The sequence below is a fragment of the Falco biarmicus genome, chromosome 5 (assembly GCF_023638135.1).
Source record: "Falco biarmicus isolate bFalBia1 chromosome 5, bFalBia1.pri, whole genome shotgun sequence".
Classification (NCBI taxonomy): domain Eukaryota; kingdom Metazoa; phylum Chordata; class Aves; order Falconiformes; family Falconidae; genus Falco; species Falco biarmicus.
The window spans coordinates 15,068,057-15,084,089 of NC_079292.1; the positions used below are offsets into that span (position 1 = coordinate 15,068,057).

General features: G+C 58.3%; 2 protein-coding genes across 4 annotated transcripts; one reads left to right on the plus strand and one right to left on the minus strand.

Annotated features, from left to right (window-relative positions):
- The first annotated feature begins 319 nt into the window (after positions 1 to 319).
- PRMT1 (protein arginine methyltransferase 1) lies at positions 320 to 6,944 on the plus strand. 3 transcript variants are annotated; one of them, XM_056339368.1, is made up of 11 exons: positions 371 to 466; positions 1,932 to 1,985; positions 2,216 to 2,317; positions 3,115 to 3,270; positions 3,354 to 3,417; positions 3,834 to 3,976; positions 4,328 to 4,415; positions 4,509 to 4,624; positions 4,892 to 5,042; positions 5,557 to 5,678; positions 6,073 to 6,944. In XM_056339368.1, the coding sequence occupies exons 1-11, from the start codon at positions 437 to 439 to the stop codon at positions 6,154 to 6,156; spliced, it is 1,110 nt and encodes a 369-aa protein (XP_056195343.1). In that variant the 5' UTR covers positions 371 to 436; the 3' UTR covers positions 6,157 to 6,944. The 3 variants fall into 3 exon arrangements, with proteins under 3 accessions (XP_056195344.1, XP_056195343.1, XP_056195345.1); XM_056339370.1 differs by lacking the exon at positions 371 to 466 and adding an exon at positions 1,378 to 1,398; XM_056339369.1 differs by lacking the exon at positions 1,932 to 1,985 and having other exon boundaries at positions 320 to 466.
- A 487-nt stretch (positions 6,945 to 7,431) lies between these two features.
- Positions 7,432 to 10,515, minus strand: LOC130149599 (reticulocalbin-3-like). The gene is made up of 7 exons (XM_056339425.1): positions 10,275 to 10,515; positions 9,692 to 9,898; positions 9,117 to 9,307; positions 8,651 to 8,823; positions 8,479 to 8,539; positions 7,992 to 8,191; positions 7,432 to 7,661 (listed from the first exon to the last, which is right to left on the minus strand). The coding sequence occupies exons 2-7, from the start codon at positions 9,895 to 9,897 to the stop codon at positions 7,554 to 7,556; spliced, it is 939 nt and encodes a 312-aa protein (XP_056195400.1). The 5' UTR covers position 9,898; positions 10,275 to 10,515; the 3' UTR covers positions 7,432 to 7,553.
- Positions 10,516 to 16,033: the final 5,518 nt, after the last annotated feature.

A 16,033-nucleotide genomic window follows, 5' to 3' on the forward strand; every position in this document is an offset into this window, starting at 1 on the left:
TTTAAGGATAATGGGGGGTGGGGTGGGGGTCGTTGGGATATCTCGGGGAGCAGGGTGTCTAGGGGAGGAGGGCTAGTGCGGCCGGCGTCCTCCCCGCCACGGCGGGGCGCTCTGTTCAGGGGCGGAGCCTGCTGTGGGCGGGGCTCTTCGTGATGGGCGTCTCCCCGCCTGTGCGCACCCTCCGAGGCGGAGCTGCATCGCGGCGGGGCTTCCCATTTGACTGACATCGCGCCGCCCAATCGTAGCCCGGCGGGCCCGTCCGCCGCTGCTCCGCGCGGTGGGGCGGGGCCGGGCGGCGAGCGGCGGCCGTACCGCCCAATGGGCCGCGCCTCTAGCGAGCGACGGCCAATGGGGTGGCGCGGGGGGCGCTCTCCGCCGCGCCCCCAGTATAAAGGCAGCGGGCGGTGAGGCGGGGGCTGCTCCTCGCGCTCACAAGATGGCGGAGGCGGCGAACTGCATCATGGAGGTGAGCGGGGACCGGGCCCAGGGGATGCTGTAACGGGGCCGAGGGGCGTTTTAATGGGGCCGGGGGGGAGCCCTGGAGGAGTCCTGAGGGGCCTATAGTGGCGGCGGCGGTTGGTTAATGGGGCCGGGGTGGGGGCTGTGAGGGGCCTGTAGTGGGGATGGCGAGGCCTACAATAGGGCCGGGGGGCTCTGAGGGGGCCGCGGTGGGGTTGGGGGGCCTCGAGGGGGCTCCAGAATTAGGCCGCGGGCGGGACTCGTGGAGCCAAGGGGGTCCGTAATGCGCCCGGGGGGGCACATAATGGGGTGAGGGCTCTGTCGTGGGGGCCTAGGGGTCGGTTAATCGGGGGCAGCGGGGGGAGGCGGGCTCCAGGGGGGCCGTAATACTCCGGGGGTCTGGGGATGAGGGGCTCGGGGGGGGGGCGTAATGGTGCTGGGGGTCTATAATGGGTTCGGGGGGAGGGTAATGAGGCTGGGGGGGGGGAGGGCAAGGAGGGGTCCTGACGCGGGGGTGGCCTCACGCGCATGTGGGGGGAGGGGCCACGTGGCGGTGGGGCCACGTGGGGGGCCCGGACACCCCCCCTCCCCACGACACCCCCCTCCTCGAGGCCCCTCCCCCGCCACGCGGCTCCCGCCACAGTGGGAACAAAGCGGGGGGGGGGGGCGGGGGGGGCAATAGGGCAGGGTCTGTCGTGACAGCGGGGACCCTGTTGTGAGGGGCTGAGTTTTGGGGGGGGAGCGTGATTGGAGGGGGTCCTGTCGTAATTGGCGGGGGGCAGTGTATTGAGCGGGGCGTGTCGTGATTGGGAGGTCCTATTGTGACAGAGGCGTGACCCAGACCCGTCGTGGGGTAATGGTGGGGTGGACACAGGAGCTGCTGCCCCCCAAACCTGCCTGTTCCTCTCCCCTGCTGAATGAGCTGCCCCCCACTTTGAGGTCTGGAGCCCCCCTGTAATGGGGTTCTTTCCCCCTCAAATCACCACTTCCCCCCTACAGGCCCCCCAAATAGGTTCCTGTCCCTCCCAAATCCTCAGTGCCCCCCAGACAGGGGTCCTCAGTGCCCCCGCAAAATGGGGTCATGAGTCCTCCAAACCCCCTCTGGCCCCCTAAATCAAGGTCCTGAGCCCCCAAACCATCAATGCCCTCCAGATTGAGGTCTTGAACCCCAAATCCTCACTGCCCCCTAAAAAGGGTTCCTGAGCCCCCCAAACCATCAGTGCCCACCCCAAACCATCACTGCTCCCTAAAATGGGCTCCTGAGCCCCCAAAATCTTCACTGCCACCTGGAATCAGAATCCTTAGACCCCTCCAAGCCTTCAGTGTCCCCTCTAATTTATTCACCACCACCCCAAAGCCCCTACCAGCCCCCCAACGGGCTCTCCTCCCCCCACCATGGGGGCCCCCCCGGCCTGTTTCGGGGGTCCCCCGGCCTCCCCCGGGGTTGACGTTTCTCCCTTCCTCTCTCCTAGACGTTTGTAGCCACCCTGGCTAACGGGATGAGCCTCCAGACGCCGCTAGAAGATGTAAATATCCTTTAAACCCCCCCAAAAACCACTCCTCCAGGACTCCCCAAAACTTCCAGGGCCCCCCCAAACCCCTGTACACCCATGCACCCCTCCCTTGCAGCCCTGTGTATGTGCGAGCAATAGGACTTGGGGGGGGGATCCCAGGGCTACTGGGGGTGTGTGTCTGATAGGGGTCCCCTCCCTTTTTCCCCTCACCCCCCCCACACCCCTGTGCCCCTCTCCCCCAGGTTTCGTGCCCCCCCGGGGAGAGCAGCACCAAGCCCTCGGCCGAGGAGATGACCTCCAAGGATTACTACTTTGACTCCTACGCCCACTTTGGCATCCATGAGGTACTGGGCACCCTCGCAGAGCACCACAACCGCCCCTGCTCCTGGGCTGAGGGGGGCTGTGGCACACCCGGGAAGGGGGGTTGGGAGGTGCCCTTCCACCCCCTCTGTGCTCACCAGAGGGGCAGGAGTGGTTTTGTGGGGGGTGCTGTGGGGTCATTAGTGAGTTTGGGGGGGCTGTGGGGTTGTTAGTCCCCCCAAATTTTCTTGGGGGCCCCTCTCCCCATTTCTTTGGCCTGTCCAGTGATGCTGAAGCAGAAGGTGGTTTGAGCGGGGGACTCGGGACTCTGGGACCTGCTGCTAATCCTGGCTGTCACCCAAGGGATGCTCTAGGGAGATACCATTGGGTGAGGGGTGTCAAGATTTAGGGCCCCAACAAATCTGTACCACTCCCTCATGAGGAGATGCTGAAGGACATGGGAGGCTTGTGTGGGGTGCTAAGGGGGACTGGGGGAGTTTGGGGTTGCAGCCCCCCCCCCCCCGTGCCCCCCTGGGATATTCTGAAGGATGAGGTGGGTTTAGGGGGTGCGGGAGGGGGTTTGTGACAGCTCAGGGGGGTCTCAAGGCAGCTCAGGAGGGGTTTGGGGGGGTCAGGGGTGGTTTTGAGGTGCAGCCTGCTACCCCCCAGGAGTTGCTGAAGGATGAGGTTGCCTGGGGAGGGACTTTGGGAGTATTAGGAGAGCCCAGGGAGACTCAGGGCAGCTCAGGGGGACTGGGAGGACTTTGGGAAGGTTCAGGGGGGAAGTTGGGGTGCAGGTTCCCCTAATCCTCCCCCCATTGCCTCCCCCCCTCCCACCCAGGAGATGCTGAAGGATGAAGTGCGGACGCTGACCTACCGCAACTCCATGTTCCACAACCGGCACCTCTTCAAGGACAAAGTGGTGCTGGATGTCGGCAGCGGCACTGGCATTCTCTGTATGTTTGCTGCCAAAGCTGGTGCCCGCCGCGTCATCGGGGTGAGCCAGGGGGTCCCTAGGGGGGTTGGGGGTCTCCATGTGGTTTGGGGGCCTCTGGCTCATCTTTGTGCACCCACCCATAGATTGAGTGCTCCAGTATTTCCGATTATGCCGTCAAGATAGTCAAGGCCAATAAGCTGGACCATGGTGAGAGAACTCCTAAGTGCCCCCCCCGGACCCCTAACTGCTCCCCAGATAACCTTGGGACCCCAAACTACTGGCCCTGACCCCTAAATGCCCCCCAGATACCCCTGGGACTTCTAACTGCCCCCTCAGATCCCCTACCTGGCCCCCCAATTTCTTTCTAGTCCCTCTAACTGCCCTGCTTGGTTCCTAACTGCACTTCAAATAACTGCAGGACCCTTAAGTACCTCCCCTGACCCCCTGAAGTGCCACCCAGTTATACCTTGAGCCCCCTAACTGCCCTCCTGAGACCCTCTGGGTCACATAAGTGCCCCCAAACTGTCCGGTTTCCCTAACTGTTGCTCTGGTTACTCCAGCTGCCCCCCATCAGCCCCCCCAAGCTGTTCGCTCCCTGACTACTTTTCTTACCTGCCCCACAGTGGTCTCTATTATCAAAGGGAAGGTGGAGGAGGTGGAACTGCCAGTGGAGAAGGTCGACATCATCATCAGCGAGTGGATGGGCTACTGCCTCTTCTACGAGTCCATGCTCAACACAGTCATCTACGCTCGTGACAAGTGGCTGGTCAGTCTGGGGAGGCCTTGGGATGCCCCCTCCAACCCCCCTCCATGGCCCCCATCCCTCTGCAGCTCCCACAAATCCACCTCATTCCATACAGTCCAGCATCTGCAGAGTCTGGGGGGAGGCCTGGAGCCACCCAGGAACCTCCTCGATCCCCCAAACGGCCCCGCCTCCCCCCCCAAATCTCCATGTCTATCACCCTCATCCACGTGCACAATGAGTGGCTGCTGAGACCGGGGAGCCCCCTGGAACCCTCCCCAGACCCCACAGACTGCCCTCAGCCCTTCCCAGCCAGATTTTGGGGACACCCAGTCCCTCCCCTGGCTGCGCTGACCCCCACCATGTGTCCCCCAGACCCCTGACGGCCTCATCTTCCCTGACCGGGCAACGCTCTATGTGACAGCCATAGAAGACCGGCAGTACAAGGACTACAAGATCCACTGTGAGTAAAGGAACAAGGGGGGTTTGGGGGGGGGTCCAGGGGGAACCTTGTGTGCCCCCCACCCCCCGCCATGGCCATTTTAACCCCCTGCAGGGTGGGAGAACGTCTACGGCTTTGACATGTCCTGCATCAAGGACGTGGCCATCAAGGAGCCCCTTGTCGATGTGGTGGACCCTAAGCAGCTTGTTACCAATGCCTGCCTCATTAAGGTGGGTTTGGGGGGGGTCACAGGGACCTCCCCAACCCCTTTGGGAGGGTCACAGGCTGGCTTAGCGCTTTGTTATCCCCAGAGTGGGGTGTGGGGGGCTCCCTGTGGTTCCCCTGGCTGTGGGAGGCAGGTTTGGGGGTTCTGGTGCCCCTCCAGAAAGCCAAGCAGGGAGATTTGGGTGTGCCTCCCGCCCCCCACCCCCCTCCCCCCACCCCCCAGGAGGAGGCTGTGTGGGACCCGCGCCTGCCACGTGCCCCCTGCCCTGCAGGAGGTGGACATCTACACGGTGAAGGTGGAGGAGCTGACCTTCACGGCACCCTTCTGTCTCCAAGTCAAGCGCAACGACTATGTGCACGCGCTAGTGGCGTACTTCAACATCGAGTTCACGCGCTGCCACAAGCGCACGGGCTTCTCCACCAGTGAGTGGGGGGGGCGGGGCCTGCCGCGGGGGGGCGGGGCCAGCAGCAGGTTTCTGTCGCTAACCCTGCTGCTGCAAGCAAACCAGCTTCACCAGTGGAGCAGGGTGGGGCATCCCCTTGGGGCGGGGCCAGCCGCAGAAGGGGCGGGACCACCAGAAGGGCCCTATCGGGTTCATCTGCTGTGGGCAGGTGTGGAACCAAGGACCTCGGGGGTGTGTCTTAGCCGAAAGGGCGGGGCCAAACGCTCAGTGTCATGGAGGGGTGTTCCCCTTGGAGCAGGGGGTGTGGCCTGTGGGGAGGTGGGGCAGGATCAGGGGCGTGGCCAGCAAAGGGGGTAGTGCCTCAGGGTGGGTGTGGCTAGTGCTGGTGCTAAGTAGGCAGTCCGGTGCTGCCCTGTGGGTTTGGGGGGTCACCGGGGGGGTCTGCTCACCCCAGGGGCCTCCACGTGTGTCCCTGTGGGGTGTCCCCTGACCCCCAGAGGTGTCCCCCCACGGCATCCCTGCGGTGTCCCCAGGCCCTGAGTCCCCCTACACACACTGGAAGCAGACTGTGTTCTACATGGAGGACTACCTCACCGTCAAGACTGGGGAGGAGATCTTTGGCACCATCACCATGAAGCCCAACGCCAAGAACAACGTGAGCGGGGGGACCTCGGGGATATGGACAGGGCTTTTGGGCATGGGGGAGGGCCTTGGGGACAATGGAGGAACTTTGGAGAGGATCTTGGCAATACTAGGAGGGCCTTGGGGACATTGGGGAGGGCCTTGGGGACAACAGAGGAGCATTGGAGAGGACCTTGGGGCAACCAGTGACCTTGGGGACAAGGGCAGGGCCTTGGGGACACTGGGGGGAGGCTGGAAGCTCTGGTGGTCTTCACCGTCTCCATGAACCCAGTGCTAAATACAATGTGGGACATTGCAGGGGCGCCTTGGGGACAGAGGGTGTCCCTTTGGGTTTGGGGGGCCCTCTGAGAGGTGGAGGGACCCCCCTCATGTTTTGGGGGACGCCTGACCCCTCTGTTCCTCTGCAGCGTGACCTTGACTTCACCATCGACCTGGACTTCAAGGGGCAGCTCTGCGAGCTCTCCTGCTCCACTGACTACCGCATGCGCTAGGGTGGGGGCCTGGCACCCCCGAAATGGGGAGGGGGCACCCCCACAATGGGACACCCCTCCTCCCATCAAACCAAGGGACCTCCCTCAGCCTGGGGGTGTGTGGTGGCATCCCCATGTCCCTGTGGAGGGCTTCAACACACACACACACACACACACACACACACACACACACACAAATCCAGGGGGAGTTCCCCCAAATCGCCCCCCTGACACTATAGGTGGGGTCCTGTAGCCCTGCCCCCCCCCCCTTGTCACTGGGGAGTCCCCAAATACCTTTCCTGTTGCCACAGGGGGCTGCCCCAAATTCTTGCCCCTGCTGGGGGAGCAATGTGTGTCCCCCATGAACCCCCATGGCCCTGGGGTGGTCTCCTGTGTCACCTCCCCAGTAAAGGGGGGTCCTGAGGAGGGGGGCTCATGTTAGGGGAAGCCCCCACTTGTCTTTGGGGGTGTCCAAGTGTTGTCCCTCCCTGACTTGGGAGGGGTCCTGTGATTTTGGGGGTGGGGGGCTCTCCCTCTTGGTGGGGGGGCATGGTCCCCAGTGTCCCCTCATGGATCTTCTCAGCTGCCCCCCCCCCCATGTTTGGGGGGGGTGGGAGGGTCCCTGTTGCCATCCCATCCCATCCTGTTCCCTGCCCCCAGCCTCCCCCAGCCCTGGGTTCCTTTGGGGGGAGCCAGTTTTGTGGGGCTGTGGCAGGGGGCCCCTTGTGTCCCATCTTCCCCTCCCCCCCCTTTCGTAAGTTATGTTTTTATATGGGGCTGTTGCTGAGGAATAAATGCAGCTGAACGGGGCTGGTGTCACACAGGGGGGCCTACTTCCAGGTGGGGGTCCCCAGTCTCATCAGGGAGGGTTCCCTGTTCTGGGGTGTGTGTCTTGCTTTCACCTGGGGGTCCCGGGGTGGGGTGGGGGGCATGGGGTCAAATGTCCCCTGCTGTTGGTGGTAGGTTCCCACATGTCCCTGAGGGGGATGGGGGAGTGTCATTGCTGTCACCCAGGGGTTCCTAATGTCACTTGGCTGACCCCAGGGTATAGTCACCTAAGGTGGTCCTGGAGGGTGGGGGGAGTGGGTGTCCCCACTGTCCCTTGGGGGTTCCATAATGTCACCTGTGGGTCTTGTGTCCTGGGGTGGGGGTGTGTCCCAGCTGTCCCTGGAGTGGCTCAGTATCCTGGGGCTACCCCCCATCACCTGAGTGATCCAGGTGGTCCCACGTGTCCCCGGGTGTCCCCACAGTGCCCCTGTTATCACCTGGGGGGATCCCCATCACAGCTGGGGCAGCTTGTGGGGGTGGGGGAGTTACTCCCCTGCATCTTTATTCCCTGCACAGATGGTGCCCCTGACCCCCAAGTGTCCTTTTGTGTTGTCCCCCGCCACTGGGGGGTCCCAGCATCCCGGGGGGGGTCACAGCTCGTCGTGGGGGCGCTCCAGGTCCTGCCCGTAGTTGGTGGCCTGGCTACCCACGAACATCTGCCAGTTGCCCAGGATCTCAGCCTTGGTCAGCTGGCCATCCTGGGGGAGGGGCGGGTCATGGCCCACCCATCCCCACAGCATCCAGCTGTTGGCACCCAGGCCCTCCGCTCCCCCAACCCTGGGAGGGATTCAGGTGTCCCGGGTGTTCCCATCCCCCATCCATGGGGCACCCAGGCTCTTCCCCTCTCCCACAGGGACCTATGGGTGCTCCCGTAACCCGCTCTGGGGGTACCCAGCCTCTCCCCCCTCCGCCAGGGACCTATGGGTGCTTCCCCTACCCCACCCTAGGGGTACCCAGCCTCCCCCCCTCCCCCAGGGACCCATAGGTGCAGGCCCCCATTTCCTCTACCCGGGGGGTGTGTGTGTCACCTTGTCAACGTCCGAGTGGTGCAGGAGGTGGGCAGCCTCCACCCCTGCCCAGTCAGGGCTGGGGGGCCGCAGCCAGTGCCCCACCTCGGAAGGGTCCAGGCGCCCATCCCCGTCCCGGTCCCGTGCCTGCACAAACTGCACTCGCTCCTCCTGCACCCACTGGGGTTCCGGGGTGCCTGGGGTGCCTGTGTACAGCTCCGCTGCAGGGGGGACCCCCGTCAGGGTGGGCCCGGGCAGCCAGGGACCCAGAGGTGTGGGACACGTGGGACCCCAGGGCCCGGGCATCCAGGGACCCAGAGGCTGAGGACCTGAGGGGTCTGTGCCATCCACCACCCCCCAGAGGGACCCAAGGTTGCAGACAGCCAGGAGGTCAGGGCTAAGGCTAATTAAGAACCCAGGTGTCCTGGCCTGGGGTTAATTAGTGACCCGGGGGGTCTGGGCCACCCACCCCTCCTCCCCAGAGAAGGACCTGGGGATCCAGGCTCACCGATGTACTCGTCCACCTGGACGAAGCCATCTCCATCCTTGTCCATGTCCTCCATAGTCTCCTGGAAAACAAGGGGGGGGGGGGGGCGCTCTATGACTCCCTGCATTCCTGCCTTAAAAAGGGGGCCCAGGCATCCAGCTCACCGCCCCCCCTCTGTGCAGGGGTCCCTGACCGTCACCACGAGGGGCCTCATGTGCTCGAAGTCCTCGGGATGGAGGAACGCAGCAAATTCCGTGCGGTTGGCGCCACCGTCCCCATCCTTATCAGCTGCCCGGAACCGCCGCTCGTCTCGCGCCAGCAGCTGACGATATGTCTCGGGGTGCTGCGTCCCCTCAAAGTCATCCTCTGTGGGGAGAGGGGGGGTCTTCAGCGAGGGAGCCAGGCATCCAGGAGACCCCCAGAACCTCCCCCAAGTGGACCCACACTTTTAGGAGACCCCATAACCCACCCCCCCCGCCCAGGGGATCAGGCAGCCAGGAAACAGCATCCCCCAACCCCCACCCAAGGGACACATGGGCACTCTCTGAGGGGACCCAGGCATCTGGGAGGACCCCCCCCCCCATGCCCCCACCCAGGGGACTCAGGCATCCAGTCCCAGCCCCCCTCCCCCCGGGTGGTACTTCGTCCCCCCGCCTCACCGGGGTGTCCATAGGCCTCTCGCCGATATTCGTCCCATGTCACGATGCCGTCACTGTCACGGTCATAGCGCTGCCAGCCCCGGCGCAGACTCTCCTCCCGTGCCCGCCGCTGCGTCCGCTCGATCCAGCCCCGCAGCTCCTCTGTTGTCACCGCGCCATCCCCGTCCCCATCGATCAGACCCACAAGCAGCCTGGGGGGGGGAAGGGAGGGTTCAGGAGCCCCCAAACACCACCCAATGTGATATAGCCCAAAATGGGCACAGAGTGCCCCAAAACTGACCTTAAATGGCAAAAATGGGCCCAAGACTGGCCTTAATTGCCCCCCATGTTGGCCCCTATGGGTGGGCTGTGTCAGGGGAGGTTTGGGTCTGGGGGCACCTAGGTTCCTCAGGGTCCCCTGGGTGTCTGGGTACTCGGGTGAGGGCACTGGGCGGGCCCTGGGTGCTCCCAGACTTCTGGGTCCGGGAATAATGGGGGTCCTGGGTCCCCCCCTGCCGCCCACAGGCCACCTGGCTCCTCCAACCCCCTAAATGTCTGGATCGGGGGACAGTGGGGGTCCCCCCCAGCCCCCCTACCCCAGGCGGCGCTGGCTCTCAGATGGCGAGAGCTGGTCGAAGGTTCGAGCCTCCTCTGGCCCCAGAAAAGCCTCGTGGTCGTAGGCGAAGCCATCAGCGTGGTCGTGGTGGGCTCCCCCCAGGTCCCGGGGCAGCCCCCGCTCGGGGGGGTGGGAGCCCCCCACCAGCCACAGCGCTGCCAGGCACAGCCACCCCCCCCGCAGCATCCTGGGGGCACGGGAGGGTCAGCGGCCCGCGATGTCCCCAAACCGACCAGAAATGGCCCCAAACCGACCCACAGCAGCTGGGCCCAGCCCCCCACCACACAGCTGCCTCTCGGAGCCCTCCAAACCCCTCAGAACCCCTCCACCACCCCTCCAGCTCTCTAGGACTCGAACCAGCCCCCTACCCAGACCCTCAGCACCTCCCCCTCGCAAATGCCTCTGAGATCCCAGCACCCCCCCAAACGCCTCCAAGCCCCCACCTGGACCCGCCCCCCCCTCGCAGACCCCCCGCACGCCGCCAAGCCCCTCGGAGACCTCCCCGGAACCCCTCAGGACTCCCCCAACCCCAGCTCCTCCATGACCCTCCTGGACCCCCCCACCTCGCCCCGGCCCGTCTGGGGGGTCCTGCTGCTCCCGCGCACCGAGCCTTGCCCCCTCGCCGCCCTACCGACCAATCAGAGGCCGCCCTTCCCACGTGGGGACAGCCGGCTACGCGCGGGTTGGCTGCCGCCCGCCACGTTGCTGCAGGGGGAAGTTCTTGTGTCCGAAAAACGGAGTTTCTAACCCCAAAAGAGGGCGGGGACGTGCTGACGATGCTGGGCTGTACTGCGTGTCGGACTAAAGCAGGCTGTGCCTATACTGGGCCTTACTGGTGTGTACTGGAACGTACAAGGCTGAAGAGACTGGTGCTGGGCCAGAGTGGGCTATACTGGGCTTTACTGGGGACCGGAACGTAGGAGGCTGTGCCTATAGTGGGCCAGAGTGGTGTCTACAGGAACGTACAGCGCTGAAGAGACTTGTGCTGCGCCAGAGTGGGCTATAGTGGGCTGTACTGGGTGCTGGAACATAGGAGGCTGTGCCTATACTGGGCCGGAGTGGTGTGTACTGGAACGTACGATGCTGAAGAGACTTGTGCTGGGCTATACTGGGCTATACTGGCCTGTAGTGGGTGCCGGAGCGTAGCAGGCTGTGCCTATACTGGGCCGGAGTGGTGTGTACTGGAACATACGAGGTTGAAGAGACTGGTGCTGGGCCAGATTTAGCTATACTGGGCTATACTGGGTGCTGGAATGTAGCAGGCTATGCCTATACTGGGCCAGACTGGTGTATACTGGAACATATGAGTCTGAAGAGACTTGTACATGGCTATACTGAGATGTATTAGATGAAGGACTGCAGCAGGCTGTGCCTATACTGGGCTGCACTGGTGTGTACTGGAATGTACGAGGCTGAAGATACTTGTGCTGGGCCAGAATGGGATATACTGGGCCGTACTGGGGGCCTGACTGTAGCAGGCTGTGCCTATACTGGGCTGGAGTGTTGTGTACAGGAACGTACGAGTCTGAAGAGACTTGTGCTGGGCTGGAGTGGGCTATACTGGGCTTTACTGGGTGCCGGAACATAGGAGGCTGTGCCTATACTGGGCCGGAGTGTTGTGTACTGGAACGTACAAGGCTGAAGAGACTTGTGCTGGGCCAGAATGGGCTATACTGGGCTGTACTGGGTGCCGGAGTGTAGCTGGCTGTGCCTATACTGGGCTGGAGTGGTATGTACTGGAACATACGAGGCTGAAGAGACTTGTGCTGGGCCAGAGTGGGCTGTACTGGGTGCTGGAACATAGGCGGCTGTGCCTATACTGGGCCGGAGCGGTGTGTACTGGAACGTACGAGGCTGAAGAGACTTGTGCTGGGTCAGAGTGGGCTATACTGGGCTGTACTGGGTGCCGGAACGTAGCAGGCTGTGTCTATACTGGACCGGAGTGCTTTATATATGGAACGTATGGGTCTGAAGAGACTTCTGCCTGGCTATACTGGGCTTTTTTCAGTGCCGGACTGTAGCAGGCTGTGCCTATACTGGGCCAGACTGGTGTCTACTGGAACGTACGAGGCTGAAAAGACTTGTGCTGGGCCAGAGTGGGCTATACTGGGCCATACTGGGGGCCACAGTGTAGCAGGCTGTGCCTATACTCGGCCGTACTGGTGTGTAGTGGAAGGTACTCGGCTGAAGAGACTTTTGCTGGGCCAGAGTGGGCTATACTGGGCTGTACTGGGTGCTGGAACGTAGCAGGCTGTGCCTATACTGGGCCAGACTGGTGTATACTGGAACATATGAGTCTGAAGAGACTTCTGCGGGGCTATAGTGGGCTGTACTGGGTGCCGGACTGTATCATGCTGTGCCCATACTGGGCAGGAATGGTGTGTACAGGAACGTACGAGGCTGAAGAGACTTGTGCTGAGCTAGAGTGGGCTATAGTGGGCTGTACTGGGTGCCGGAACGTAGGAGGGAATGCCTATAGTGGGCCAGACTGGTGTATACTGGAACATACGAGTCTGAAGAGACTTCTGCGGGGCTATACTGGGCTGTACTGCAGACCGGACTGTAGCAGGCTGTGCCTATACTGGGCCGGAGTGGTGTGTAGTGGAACATACGAGGCTGAAGAGACTTGTGTTGGGCCAGAGTGGGTTATACTGGGCTGTACTGGGTGCCGAAGTGTAGCAGGCTGTGCCTATACTGGGCCGTACTGGTGTATACTGGAACGTATGAGGCTGAAGAGACTTGTGCTGGGCCAGATTTGGCTATACTGGGCTGTAGTGGGTGCCGGAGTGTAGCAGGCTGTGCCTATACTGGGCCAGAGTGGTGTGTACTGGAATGTACTAAGCTAAAGAGACTTGTGGTGGGCTATACTGGGTTATACTGGGCTGTACTGGGTGCCGGACTGTAGCAGGCTGTGCCTATACTGGAGTTGTGTGTACTGGAATGTACGTGGCTTAAGAGACTTGTGCTGGGCCAGAGTGTGCTATACTGGAGACCGGATTGTAGCAGGCTGTGCCTGTACTGGGCTGTACTGGTGTGCGGCGAATGAAGAGACGGGACTCAGCTTGATGCAAGCAAGTTGTCCATTTATTAGTGATTTTCTTACAATTATATATGTTTCTACCTTCTACATATTACACACTGATTGGTTAAATCTTAAGCGTAAAAAACAGTGATTGGTTGATATTTAAGGCACACCGTTAGAATGATAGGAACTTACTAGTTTACCTTGACATAGCAACAATTTCTATTCCAAAAAAAGGGAGTTTCTTTCTACGCGTCTTTCTTGATTAACAAAGTTACATATGGGCGCCATCCGTTCCCTTATCTGGCTACTTGTTTCTCTATCCGGCTGGTTGCCTCCTCAACTGTAGCGGCTCAGGGGTCTGCAGTTAGCTTGTTCCTTTGTTCCCAGGGCTTGTGCCCTACAAGTTCTATCAAGTCTCTATTCATCAGGCTATCAGTACTTGGACTCTTGTCCTTGAGGCCTTGTCCTACATCTCCCCCTTCCTGTTGCACAAAAAGAACCCCTGAAATTGAACGAGTTATTAATTTTTGTAAGCATTGTAAAAGACAAGGTATAAGTAATAAAACAAACAAAAAAGCAACTAAAGCATATATAATCATCTTCACTAAACTTCTTAACCATCCTGAAATGCCCCAACCACTAAACAGTTTATCTAACCAATCCCAAGTATCACTTTGTTGAAGATGAGAAACTCCATCCTTCAATCTTTGGATGCTAGCATGAATTGATTCCGAATGATCTGAAAGGTTCATGCAACACATCCCTTCAAACTCTTCACAACCATGACCTTGTGCCAGAAGCAAAAAATCTATTGCAGCTCTATTTTGTAATGTTGCGTGGCGAACACTATCAACATCTAATAAAAGACCAGACAGGGCGCTGCTTGTGGCATTAGTTTGTTTGGCAAGCCAACAGCCAAGCTTATCTAATGTTGCTAGAGCCTTTCCTGCAGCAGCTCCAGGCAACAGAAGAGATGCAATAAAGCGTTGGCCAAAGGACCAAAATTGCATGTTATCATCACAATCAGAGGCAAATGCATGAACGCCACGCTTTGTCCTTCGAGAGTAGCGATGTTGTAAAATCATGGATGTGTTAGGAGTCAGGACGGAAAGTCGCCCTAAGCTACACGGACTTCCTTTTATATGAGAAGGAATGACAGGCCATGCTCGATCACCACAAATAAAAAATACTCCAGCAGGTAGTGAGAGCGGAGTATTGCTAGATTTAGACAAGTTATTAGCAGTGTAATTACACCAGATACTTGCATTTCTAAAACCAGGATGAATAGGGGAAACGTCCCATGCCCTAGATTGATTCTTTCCCGTGTAGTTAAATTTTATGCAAAAATCAATTTTTACTGAACCAAGGAGTTCAATTTCCTGTGGTTCCAGAGTAGCCAGTGGGAGATGGGGTATCCATACATCCCAATTGTCTGTCACATTTTTTGATACGTTTTTTGGGTGGGTTGTTATCTATTAAAGAACAATTTAAAAAATTGAAAACATACAATGCTTTCTGTAACCGTTCCTCTGGAATAGCCATTCCCATTCCCCCTTTTTGTTGCTGTAATAGACGTTTTAGAGACTGATGAGACCGTTCCATGAGAGATTGACCAGTGGGGGAATGAGGAATGCCAGTAATATGAGTTATACCCCATAGGGCAAAAAAGGCTTTTATAGTTGTTGAAACATAAGCTAGACCATTATCTGTCTTTATCTTTGAGGGAATACCCAAAGTAGCAAAAGCACGCATTAAATGTCCACAAACATCTCGTGCCTTTTCTCCTGTGTGACAAGAGGCAAACAAGGCACCTGAAAATGTATCAATGGAGGAGTGGATATATTTAAGGTTACCAAATTCAGAATAATGTGTGACATCTGTTTGCCATAACTGTAGGCTTTGTAATCCTCTAGGGTTAACTCCTGCAGCAATTGATGGGAAAGAATGTTTTTGACAGTCAGGACAGACAGCAATAATATTTGATGCTTGTTGAGAAGTAAGGTCAAACTGTCGTTTAAGAGCTCCAGCATTTTGATGGAAAAAAGAGTGACTTCGTTTAGCTTGTGCAATACGGTCTGGCAGTACTTGAACTGGTAACATCAATAGATCAGCTCGTCGATTGCCTTCTGCAAGAAAACCAGGTAGTGAGGTGTGAGATCTAATATGCATAACAAAATAAGGCGCAGATCGAGAGTCCAAAAGGAAAATAAGTTCCTGTAACAGGGTAAAAAGTTGTGGATGTGAAACATTCCGCAGCACAGAAGCTGCAGCTCGTGTAACAATACCTGCAACATAAGCTGAATCAGTAACAAGGTTGAGTGGTACGTTCCATTTTCGGAAAATGCGAACAACTGCATTCAGTTCTAGTATTTGAGGTGAACCGGAGACTGTCTCTATGTCCGAGTCCCATCGTCTCCATTGATCATCCCACCATAGGAGAACAGATTTATGTGATTTGCCTGATCCATCTGTAAACACAGTAAGTGCCTGTAAGGGTTGTTCACTTCTTTTGGGTTTTAACATCAGACGAAAGTCAATGTTAAACAGTTTGTGTGAAGGTGGATGAGAAGTTATTTGACCTGTATAGTCAGCAAGTGCCATAACAAAGGTGTCTGATTGCTGATAAAGCCATTGTAAGTATACTGTTGTTATTGGTAGACAAATACAGACAAAATCCTTCCCTGATAAGGTTAACAGGCGTGATCTAGCTTTAACAATCAGAGAGGCAAACATTTCATGTTGTGTCAAAATAGTTTTTGTAGACTGGTTAGGTAAAAAGATCCATTCAATAATTAACAAGGGGTCTGAGTTCTGAAGGTCCCACTGAAATATCAGGACATGAGGCTGTCGTAGGGGGTTTAAAATAATCAAGTAAAAAGGTAGTTCAGGGGCCCATCGGTGGGCCTGTCGAGAAGCGATAGCTGAGGCAACCTTTTGTAAAGATGTATCTGCTTCAGAGTTAAGATTACGTGGAGAACAAAGATTAGTGTCCCCTTTTAGTAGTTCAAACAGAGGACCCAAGTCTGTATTAGAAATTCCCAATAGTGGTTGAACCCAATTTATTGTTCCCAGTAATTTTTGTGCATCATGCAGGTTTCTTACATTGGTATTGATCTGCAACGGTTGAGGAACAATAGTTTGTGCTCTTATTCGCCAGCCCAGATATTTCCAAGGGGGAAACTTCTGGACCTTTTCTGGTGCTATACAGACACCTGCTGAATTCACAGCATCTGTGACAAGGGCTACAGCTTTCTCCATGACTTCATGATGTTGTGCTGCCACTAAAAGGTCATCCAT